Source organism: Diaphorina citri, unplaced genomic scaffold (assembly GCF_000475195.1).
Source record: "Diaphorina citri unplaced genomic scaffold, Diaci psyllid genome assembly version 1.1 scaffold1883, whole genome shotgun sequence".
NCBI lineage: Eukaryota > Metazoa > Arthropoda > Insecta > Hemiptera > Psyllidae > Diaphorina > Diaphorina citri.
Window position 1 is genome coordinate 25,384 of NW_007379309.1, and position 12,184 is coordinate 37,567.

At 39.3% G+C, this 12,184-nt stretch overlaps 1 protein-coding gene across 1 annotated transcript in view; it reads left to right on the forward strand.

The window, feature by feature from the left end:
• Positions 1-12,184, forward strand: part of LOC103517546 (muscle, skeletal receptor tyrosine-protein kinase-like) — a 33,308-nt gene that overhangs the window by 2,496 nt on the left and 18,628 nt on the right. Inside the window, exons 2-7 of the mRNA XM_026829597.1 lie at positions 228-418; positions 1,028-1,101; positions 3,967-4,093; positions 5,278-5,452; positions 8,598-8,756; positions 11,569-11,690. Coding sequence (XP_026685398.1) covers positions 228-418; positions 1,028-1,101; positions 3,967-4,093; positions 5,278-5,452; positions 8,598-8,756; positions 11,569-11,690 — 848 coding nt within the window. The remainder of the gene's footprint in view (positions 1-227; positions 419-1,027; positions 1,102-3,966; positions 4,094-5,277; positions 5,453-8,597; positions 8,757-11,568; positions 11,691-12,184) is intronic.

Sequence of the window (12,184 nt, forward strand, 5' to 3'; positions counted from 1 at the left end):
ATAATATAAAAAAAAGAAAAAGAGAAAAGGAAGAGAGAGAGAGAGAGAGAGAGAGAGAGAGAGAGAGATATGGAAAGAAACTATAGGTCTTCCTTTTTACGTTTCACATTGTATTCTTTCCATTATTTTCTATTTTACCTCTCACTCCCTCCCATTGTCATACCTCCTAAAATTCAATTATTCAGTTGGCGTATTATTATTCATTCACTCTTTCATTTTCCCGACAGCATCAAATAAGGACCCGTCCAAAATTCACCTGGGACACTTTCTTTCGCCGAAAAATGCCACAAAAGTACACCCTGTGATCATCCCAAGTCAAGTGAATGATACTGGACCATCAGCCTCGCCTAGAAAGATAGGGGAGTTCTCGACAGAAAATAGCATACCGCTGTCCACAAATCATACGATCAGAACTCAGGTAAGGTGAACTCAGCGCTAGGCCGCGGGTTCGATTTTATCCTGATTATCCTGAATTTTGTTCGAGTAGTATGTATGCTGTGTCGTTTTGGCAACCCAAACTTTGGGCAGTGAGTGGTAAAACGGGAATTTGGGAGTTTATCCCGAGAAAACTCTCGTGTACTTCTCCCATTGATGAACCTGGATCCCTGGATATTTACCTTTCTCCAGATGTCTTCCCTGTTGATAATCCTCCACATATTGGTGCATCAGTTGAGTCAGTTCTTCCTCAGTTAGGGTGTCGTTCAGGAATCTTTCCTGCAGCGCGGGTTCGATTTTATCCTGATTATCCTGAATTTTGTTCGAGTAGTATGTATGCTGTGTCGTTTTGGCAACCCAAACTTTGGGCAGTCCATCAATAAATTTTCATTGATTGATTGTTTCTCTCCATTTAATTCAATCCCATTGAATTCTATATCTTTCTATATCTCAGGTTAGCTATTCCATTGAATTCTATCCCATTTTAATGAACAATTTTGTCCGAGTAGTATGTATGCTGTGTCGTTTTGGCAAACAAACTCTGGGCAGTTCATCAATAAATTAAATTTTATTCATTGTTTCTCTCTTTCAGGTTAAACCTCCAGATGACTCCAATCTCTTAAGAGCCATGACCACCTCCCCCACCTACCAGTTAGCCGCCATGCTTATCAGTATGAGCACTTTGTCTCAACAGGGGGAACAGAAAGTGGCATATCCTTAGGAGACCGAAGTAGTTGACCTCCATGGTTCTGTTCAACTAAAAGAGATGAAAGAATTGTCTGGGTCGTCAATCAGCCAAGTGTGCTAATTTTTGGGTTGTAATAGGCTTTGCAGGTGGGTAGGTGCCTTTTTGTTGAGTGAAGTCCAAATTTCACTGATGGAGTTTATTACGATTACTGACCTATGTCCCCTCCTTCGTCGTTTGGAAACGATCTTTCCCTTCCTCCCTCCTTCGCCTCACCTTTTCTGATTTGGTCAGATGGCCTGCGTAATCCAGATGGACTGCCGCATTATTGATGAGAACGTCTACGCCAGATTGATGAACCTGGATCCCTGGATATTTACCTTTCTCCAGATGTCTTCCCTGTTGATAATCCTCCACATATTGGCGCATCAGTTGAGTCAGTTCTTCCTCAGTTAGGGTGTCGTTCAGGAATTTTTCCTGCAGCTCTGTGCCGTTTCTGATCTGAGAGACATGTCCACACTGGGATGTCACGTGAATTACCCGGGCACTTTGTCTTAACAGGGGGAACAGAAAGTGGCATATCCTTAGGAGACCGAAGTAGTTGACTTCCATGGTTCTGTTCAACTAAAAGAGATGAAAGAATTGGTATTAGGTATCATTGGGTAACTTCCTTCTTCCTCTCTTATGTTTTAGTATGACCAAACTTTTAGGCCTGCCGTACATTATCAGGTAGACCTGACAGGCGCACCTGTTCAGGCGTACCCGTCAGGTCTACCTGATAGTGAATTGTCAGTTGGCCAGCCTTAGACTGTCCTGTAGTAAAATCCTTGTCTGGGTCGTCAATCAGCCAAATGTGCTAATTTTTGGGTTGTAATAGGCTTTGCAGGTGGGCAGGTGCCTTTTTGTTGAGTGAAGTCCAAATTTCACTGATGGAGTTTATTACGATTACTGACCTATGTCCCCTCCTTCGTCGTTTGGAAACGATCTTTCCCTTCCTTCCTCCTTCGCCTCACCTTTTCTGATTTGGTCAGATGGCCTGCGTAATCCAGATGGACTGCCGCATTATTGATGAGAACGTCTACGCCAGTCGTTTGGAAACGATCTTTCCCTTCCTCCCTCCTTCGCCTCACCTTTTCTGATTTGGTCAGGTGGCCTGCGTAATCCAGATGGACTGCCGCATTATTGATGAGAACGTCTACGCCACCATGTTGCTGTGCTATGTGTTGGGTGAAGTTTTCCACTTGGGACTCATTGGAGACGTCTACACGATAGAATTTGATCTTCTCCTGGTAGTAACGCTTGGTGGGGATGGTTTCATTTTCGTAGATCTTCTTAATCTGGTCCACTGCAGCTAGACCTGCCGAAATTTGAACGAAATAGATGTCTATTTGTATTGAAGGAAGGGAAAAACGACAGAAGATCAGTTGTTTGACAGTAGGGGCACCTTACACGGATCATTTTCATCCCTTAGGTTTAGTCTGCCACCCAGAGTGGTGAGTTGGTTAGAAAAACATTAGAAACTTTATCTGTGGGACCTGTGGGTACACAAGACCAGTGGTTTTGTACTAGTTCACGAAAATTTCGATATAAAACCACAAAGATTAATGAAGTTTTTCTTTTGTTTAAAATTTTGGGAACTACAATAACAATAAAGGGATGTACCAGTGGTTTTGTACTAGTTCACGAAAATTTCGATATAAAACCACAAAGATTAATGAAGTTTTTCTTTTGTTTAAAATTTTGGGAACAGGAAAAATAAAAGTTGTGTTTCAATATAAACTTTATTCAATTTAAATTTATTTCCCCAAAAAGTTTATGGGGAAATTTGCTTTTTATCTTCGTATCTGGTGTAGGAACTTAGGTGTTATCTTAAATAAACACTCGGAAAGTATCTGCTCCTACAGGTAGATTGGACGTAAAATCTGAATGATATTACATTAGTTTCTCACTGTCCTCATTTTTACTTTTTTACAGCACGTTCTGGGTCTATATACATATCTACCTATTATACAACATAATAATCATCCAATACTGGTATGTATTTGTCTAATTTACAGCACGTTCTGGGTCTATATACATATCTACCTATTATACAACATAATAATCATCCAATACTGGTATGTATTTGTCTAATTTGGTAGGTTGGTTACAGTTGTTCTATCTTGGTTAACCAGAAAATAAGTAAGAAAACCAGGGCTTTCTTACCTGCCGTTTCGTTTATGCACGTCATGTAAACGGTGCCATCGTAGAAGCGCACCAAATCCTGTACCACATTGTACCCAATCCCTGTACTTGCACCTGTAACAATGGCAACACTAGGTCCGGGTAACCACATGCCTCTTTGTGCTTTGATTGTGACCACATGACTTCTGGACGTTAGTAAACACGGCAGTGACTCAGGAGGACCTAGTTATCACTTGGACTCATCGGTGTTAACCCGGTCATGTGTCATTGGGGTGTTCCTCGAAGCACACTCTCTCTCTCTCTCTCCGAACTTCGTACTCTTAAGTTTTTTACTCCCGCGAAGAAGAAGGAGGAGGAGAAGAAGAAGGAAGAGGAGGAGAAGAAGGAGGAAGAGGAGGAAAAGAAGGAGGAAGAAGAAGAAAAAGGAGGAGGGGGAGGAGGAGGAGGAGGAGGAGGAGGAGAAAAAGAAAATTCTACGAAGCCATGCTGGCGTGAAATTACCACTCAGCATTTGATATAGCTGCCACTCCGCGAGGATTTGTGCCCAAATTTCAGATTTCCTTTCTTGTTGCCGATCAGTATGTTTATTTTGATAAGCATGATAGTACTGTGCTGTCGACGGCGAAAACGCTTTCCATTCATCTGTCTGTCCAAAGATGCCATATCAGTATGTTTATTTTGATAAGCATGATAGTACTGTGCTGTCGACGGCGAAAACGCTTTCCATTCATCTGTCTGTCCAAAGATGCCAAGGCTAAAAAGAAAGCAAGGAAAATGCGCAATGTTGTGGTAAGCTTTATGAATCTTATGATTGAGTCAAGTGAGTTCTTGGTTTAACGCGATGGTTTTATACTTGGTTTGTCTGTTCTGTTTGCCCTTTTCTTGTCTAGCGATAACTCTCAAGTAGAGTTTTACCACCGCGAATTGTCTTAGGATTGAGTTTAATCCGAGGTTGACCTGGGTATTAAGTATACAGAAAACCTCGTTTCATCTGAGTTCTTGGTTTAACTTAATTTGACCATTTTGTGATCTGTAAAATAAACGTCATACGATAAAATAAATAAAAATTGGTTTAACGCGATGGTTTTATACTCGGTTTGTCTGTAGATCTGTTTGCCCTTTTCCTGTCTAGCGATAACTCTCAGGTAGAGTTTTACCACCGCGAATTGTCTTAGGATTGAGAGTTCTTGGTTTAACGCGATGGTTTTATACTTGGTTTGTCTGTAGATCTGTTTGCCCTTTTCCTGTCTAGCGATAACTCTCAGGTAGAGTTTTACCACCGCGAATTGTCTTAGGATTGAGTTTAATCCGAGGTTGACCTGGTACATATAGGGACATCCTCGTTTCATCTCAATCCCGAGTTGGTAAAGCCCAGCATCGAACAGTTGGTCCGATTTTGAATAACGATAAGTAACTAGATTGAGTACTACTTGTAAAATATATCGTACACACGTATAGGTACAAGTACAAAAAGGTGTGAAGAAGGAATTGAAAGGACATTGAAAATGTCTACAAGGTAGACGAAACTCCGAGTCGGGATAATAAGACTTGTACTTAAGCATTTAACATAACATGTAAATAATTAACGTATATTTTAATCCCAATCTCTTCCATCTTCTTCCCGTCCACAGGGCATGCCCATGAATTGAAAGGATATTGAAAATGTCTACAAGGTAGACGAAACTCCGAGTCGGGATAATAAGACTTGTAAGCATTTAACATAACATGTAAATAATTAACGTATATTTTAATCCCAATCTCTTCCATCTTCTTCCCGTCCACAGGGCATGCCCATGCCGTATAGGTACGAGTACAAAAAGGTGTGAAGAAGGAATTGAAAGGACATTGAAAATGTCTACAAAGTAGACGAAACTCCGAGTCGGGATAATAAGACTTGTAAGCATTTAACATAACATGTAAATAAATAACGTATATTTTAATCCCAATCTCTTCCATCTTCTTCCCGTCCACAGGGCATGCCCATGGCTTTCAACAAGGAGTTACTGGACGAGGACCGCTACACATCCAATCCTCTCTACACCTCCTCCTCCATGTCCTCTTCAGACACACCGGTTCCCATTTTGAGTCGGGAGGCGGTAACTTTCAGCACAGAAATTGGGGAGGGATGTTTTGGAAAAGTATTCAAAGGTGAGTCCGTCTGTTTGGAGTCTAACATTTGGGCCTATGTGCCCATGTTTTTTTTTCTACTTTCAATTTCCCTTTCCTTTAATTTCCTTTCCCTGAGAACTGTTTTTAAACTCTCCCCTCCCCCCAACCTCTCTACAAAGTTTGAGCGTCCTGAGGCTAAAGGTAAAGTCCTGAGATCCGCGAACACTTTTTGAGCTATTTCCCTAAATTGGTCTAATTCTAATTTCGTGATATAACGACCGAATTCGGTCCTTAAACCGTACCTTCTAGAGAGCAATTTTTTTTTCTAAAGCAAGTACTGGGATTGTTATACATAGGATTAGTTTGAGCACCATGCACGTTGGGTATTTTTTTTATCACTACGTTATCTCTTCTCCTCAGTCTCATTCAATGTTCTGAAAATTCTAATACTCATAAGTCTCGTAAATTATTTGGTATGTAGAACGCTAGAAAATTTCAAGGGTAAATCGAAAAAGTTTTAAAATCACTTTGAAAACTCACGAAAAGCTCTTACGCGAAAATTTTCAAGATTAAAATTTAAAAGTGAAATTATAAATTTCCTTGCAATCCACAAGCCGATTTGCTAGAAACCACAAGCTCTTGAAGACCAAGGTAAAATGAACGAAAATTTTCAAGATTGAAATTTAAAAGTGAAATTATAAATTTCTTTGCAATCCACAAGCCGATTTGCTAGAAACCACAAGCTCTTGAAGACCAAGGTAAAATGATCTACATAAAATACTACCTAATAATCTACCAAAACATTACAACAGTCCCACAAATGTTATTTGTTGGCTTTCGCTAAACGTTAGTACCTACTTATGATAGATTCAGAGGGAAAGAAGAATTCAAGAAGGAGAAATTGAAAGAAAAGATGCGAGATGGAAAGCCATGTGTCACACCAAAACATTACAACAGTCCAAGAAATGTTAGTTGTTGGCTTTTGCTAGAACGTTAGTACCTACTTATGATAGATACAATTTTATTTATATAGATTCAGAGGGAAAGAAGAATTCAAGAAGGAGAAATTGAAAGAAAAGATGCGAGATGGAAAGCCATGTGTCATATCATTTTCATGTTATGATCTTAATTGATGTGCTCTCTCTCTCCTTAATGGAATTCTTGGGTCCATTTCTTAATTGAACTTGATGTTTCACTCTTTTCTTTTCTTCTCTCTCTCCCACTCTCTCCTAAAACAATAAAACAATAATAATTTTACCACAAAACACTCTCTTTCCTAACCTCCATCTCTTTCTTTCGAATCCTCATTTTCCTTTTTTTTCGTCTCTAGATAGATATACCCCCTTACATAGGTACCCATGTTCTCGTAATCAGCAATGAAAAACAGAACAAATCCTGGATACCTACGGAAAGACATCTTTTTTTACTTTCCTTACCTTTACACTTCCTATTTCTTTTTACCAACCTAAGTAGGTACTTTTTTTGGGTAGGTACTTAATGTACCTAGGTTTATTTCTCAGCAAAATATGTACACCTACCACCATAAGTCCATCTCAAACGCTTCTCGAGTAATCGTGTTCCTCAAAGCTACAGATTTACATAGGACTTAAGACTAAAACGGGACGTGAATGTGGGACACGGAAAGTCGTGTGATGTTCACACAGCTATTCCGTCTCCCGGCGAGGGGACTTTGTTTAAGCATCATTAAATGCTTACACATTCAGCATTCAGTGTTAGTAGGTGTACCTATCTACCTAGGTGGAAGTTTTATTTCATGTTCCTTCGGTTGGAGATGTTCTTACGCTCCATTACTTTGTGTTGATGATTTTGAAATATTCGTTCAAAGTGCTCTCCCTCTCGCAAGTGAGAGTGAGGGTTCTTTGGATTTTTTTCCAACAAAATACTCAAGTATATTTATTTACAATTCATGGACAGCCATAACATAATAAATTAAAAGAAATAACAATAAAGATTTTGCAAGCTCAACTTTTCAACCGATATAAAGTTACATACTTTCAGGCTATCTTGTCTTATTTCTCTCACAAAACCGAGTTCCATCTCAATTTATCAGACATCACGTGATTTGCCGAAACAGTTACCAATATTTGGCACACTTGGAAGGATGGTCGAATGTTTTAGGCGGAGTGGCGTTCCATGCCTGTTCCTCCTTATTACTAAGAAGGTAAAGAGTTAAAGAGTCTACACAAATATACAAGGTTCTCTCATAAAAGTCATAATTAAGTATATCCACCTGTAGCTTATAGGTAGGTAATAGGATTACCATGTAATCCAATATGATATGACCAAGTAATAAAAAAAGTCTATAAATACATTAATGTTGCAGTCTGCTGAAGCCAAATGGACCCTAATCCTAATGTTCCCTACGTTATTGCTGAAGAGAGAATGGAAACTAAAATGGCTCAAGGTAGAAGATAGAGACAGGGGAAACAGAAAGAGGAGAGAGAGGGAGAGGGAGAGAGAGAGAAAGACAGAGAGAGAGAGAGAGAGAGAGAAAGAGAAAGAGAGAAAGAGGGAGAGAGAGAGAAAGGATGAGAAGGAAGAGAGAATAGAAAAACAGAATGAGAGGAAGATAAAGGGAAAGGAGGAGGCAGAGGAGGAGGAGAAAAAAAGGAGGAAGTTGAGTGCTTTCCACTTTTTAAGGGTTTGTCAAGTATGTACCTTGTACCATAAGAATTGAATGACGCTTATACCACCTACTACGCTTATACCTCAAAAGCCAGAACCACAATAAAGGGCCATCTGGTTAGGTAAGTAAGCACAGTATTTTCCTTGAACAATATTTCCCGAGTCTAAAGGTAAAGTCGTGAGAAGCGCTATTAGTTCCTTTTGAGCTTTTCCCCGTATTGCCTTACTTAGTGGAACTTTGTTCAGTAAACAGTCCAGTTGCTAAGTAAGGTGTGGAACTTAAAACTGCAGTTCGAATCCCGTAATGAACCTATTTGAAGGAAATAAGGTAACCAAAACCAACCACAGAAAATTTGTTCCAATTTCACGTCATTACTTACGAGATGAGTTAACAGTCTACTGCTATAGAATAAATCCTATTTATTGTGTACGCGTGTATTAAGTAAAGTATTATACATATCTACATATTTATCAAGTACTCATTTAAGTAGGTAAAGTATTGAGTAAAAAAACAACATCAATTTCGCATCAATTCCAGGCGAACTGATAAGTGATGGAGTGTCAGATGTGGTAGCCATCAAAGTCCTCAAGGATAACGCCAGTCGTGAAGCTGAGGAGGATTTCATGAGGGAAGTGGAAATCATGAGTTCCTTTCGTCAGGCGAATATACTGTCCCTCCTGGGGGTTGTACCTAAAGGTAAGTCAGACCTAACCGGTTTTCTTCTTTTCTAAATTAGTCAAGGACATCAAGTTTACAGAATACCTATAACTAGGCTTGCCAAATATCCAAAATGTCGATTCGGGACGCGAATCCGCGAACATAATTGCCAAATCCGCGAAAATAATCGCACACACATTACTTCCTCCCGATTCGTACCCTTCCTCCCAATCATGTCCATAAACATTTCAGCAAACAAATATCATCCTTTTCTCTATTAGGAGAGCAATTTTATCAGGGGAGGACCTAAAAAATAGAAGGGGGAAAAAGCTGTTACCCGTTCAAAATCCCAATAAGAAAGCCTTGCCTGGTTGCAGGGTAACCCTTGCCCATTTTGGGTGTCATAGGTTTTATTATTATTAATTTAGTACCTAGGTATATTTCCTGTATTTAGGGGCACCTAAATGTCTCTGCGGCCCCTAAATATCCGGGGCCCACCAATGGTCTTACTTGCTGACGTATTTTTTTTTATATAGGTACACCTCCCGCACTTATCAACATGGTTATTTCCTATTTCTACCTCCCCCAAACATACAAGACCCTTTACCCCCACACCATTTTGTTTTTGCCAAACGAATATTTATGAACCTATTAATATGCAAACCCGGAACACACAAGAGTGTCATGTGCGGAATATTTTCGATCAACTAAACCCTTAATGACTTAAATCCTTCTCGGTGAAATTGCTCGTGTGAGTATGCAGAGTGCCTCCCTAGGGGATAGGGTGAGGGGTTGAGACTGGTGCAACTTTCTCTCGAAAATATACCTGAGAAACAAAAGCGGAACATATTATCCTGGGTTCTGATAAAGGCAAAGAAATAGCACAACTTCGGTTGTATCTTTTCTTTTGCAAAAAGTCCCTTTCTTTCAATGTAAGACTGGTGTAACTTTCTCTCGAAAATATACCTGAGAAACAAAAGCGGAAGATATTATCCTGGGTTCTGATAAAGGCAAAGAAATAGCACAACTTCGGTTGTATCTTTTCTTTTGCAAAAAGTCCCTTTCTTTCAATGTTAGGTATGTATGTACAATTGTACATAGGTACCTAAGATATAAGACCAAGGAAAAAAAGAGTGGATTTTTCGGGTATTAGGTACCTACTTACTTGTCGATAGCCCAACCTCTGTTGAAAGTCTTTTGAACTCTGACATTTATATTTTGGGCATAAATACCTACATCTGCTGAAGTTAAGTACTCGTATGTAGGTGTAGGTACATATAAGACTTTTCTTGTGGTTGATAAAATAAACATCTATCATAGTAAGAAGCATGATGTTATGTCTCAGAACACCTACACATAACGACATAACCTTTAACCTCCCTTTCGTTTCTTCCCTCAGGAGCATCTTCTACTAGTGAGTCAGCAGATAGCGGCTGGTATGAAGTACCTGGCAGACCAGAGGTTCGTGCATCGAGACCTGGCCTGTCGGAATTGTTTGGTGGGAAACAATCTGACCGTGAAAATCGCGGACTTTGGAATGAGCTATAACAGACCTACATCATTGTTACCTTATACTACGTGTATACTGTAAAAATATAAAATCTTAGTTAGACTGAGGCAGTAAAGGGACTTTTCAGTCCTATCCCAGTAGGATAAACAAGGTATATTCTATTCTACTTTACGAGTAGTTTATTTAATACGTGTAGAAATGTAGTAAGCTAGTAAGTTTTAATGAGTAGATATGTTCCAAATAGTTAGTGACCTAGTTATCCTATATGGCAGATCTCTGAGACAGGTAGAAATTCTAACTCCTGGGGGTATTATTAAAAATAAGTCGGATTTGTTACTTTAGTTTGAAGGTTAACATGTAGAAATGCTCCAAGTTCAAAGTTTTAATGAAAAGAAATGGTGTATAAATGTTCTGGGGGTTGTAGGTACAGGAAGCTATTATTGTCCCTCGAGAGCAACTAAGTAGATCCTTTGGTTCAAAGAAAACTCTAGGTATTGAGTATCTTTTTCCAGGTTGTCAGGAATTAATGAGACATCCTGTCTAATATTTTTAAGCAAATTGACCAGAAGAGAGTAAATTTTTTGTGACTTTTTTCTTCTTCCAAGACTTTGACATTTTTTTCTCTCCACTGAACTGAAAGAGTTTCAATCTACATCCTTATTGCACATTATTCTACATCCGAGAACCAAAAGAATAGGTACCTACGACCTATATTCTAGTTACCTATATTATCTATAACTATATTTATTGTAGCGACAGTGTCATGTCAGTATTACGAAGAGGATTTTACAAAAAGCAACAAACAAGACGTATTCTTACTACTTTACTTCACGAGAGAATGAGCATTCAGGTTCCATTATTATAAATTCTATTAATAAAATAAAAAGATTTCCTTGTCGTGGCTTCTGAACTAGTTCCGAAAAAAAAAGTAAACAAGCAATCTCAAGATTCTGAAGGTGTGTCCAAACATACCTAGTCGACCGGCCGTCGATCAATGTCGACTGCACCGTCCACACTACCTCAACAACATAGATTTATTTCGTCGATCGACGACCTGTGTTTGGACACACCTTGATGGCTAAGAACGACTACCTATCTTACGTTTCACATTTTTTTTTCAGAGCCAGGAAAGAAGCCATGGATGGTATTCGAGTACATGCCTCATGGAGATCTGGCTGGTGTACTGCGGGGTAACAGTGGCCCCGGCCGTCCATAGATGTCGACTGAACCGTCCACACTGCCTCATCAACATAGATTTATCTCGTCGATCGACTATATTTGTACACACCTTAATGACTATGATATGAACGACTACTTATCTTGTGTTTTACACTTTTTCAGAGCCAGGAAAGAAGCCATGGATGGTATTCGAGTACATGCCTCATGGAGATCTGGCTGGTGTACTGCGGGGTAACAGTGGCCATTTCCAAGACAGCAATCCAAACCTACCAAAACTGACCAAGGTAAGCATATCTACATACCTACCTACCTCCCTACATACCAAAAGACCTTAAGCAAGGTCTTTTGTTGTAAACACTATGTTTGTATAATGTTATTTTATTACACAATAAAATACCTTGTTCAGATTGCTGGGGTAAAGAGACTTTTTAGTCCCATACGAGCAGGATAAATAATTTATATTTTATTCTATTCTACCTGCCTGAGAAAATGGAACACTGTTAATTTTCAAAACCCCGGCCCTATCTGACTTTGTTGTAAACACTAAATGTATAATGTTATTATGTAAACCCAAAAAATACACGAGACCTTGTTTAGATTGCTGGGGTAAAGGGACTTTTTAGTATCATACGAGCAGGATAAACAAGGTATATTTTATTCTATTTTACCTGCCTGAGAAAATGGAACATTGTTAATTATTTTCAAAACCCCGGCCCTGTCTGGTCAGAAACTATCGTTCCAAGACCTGCTGCTAAAACGGAAAAGGTGTATTTGCTCG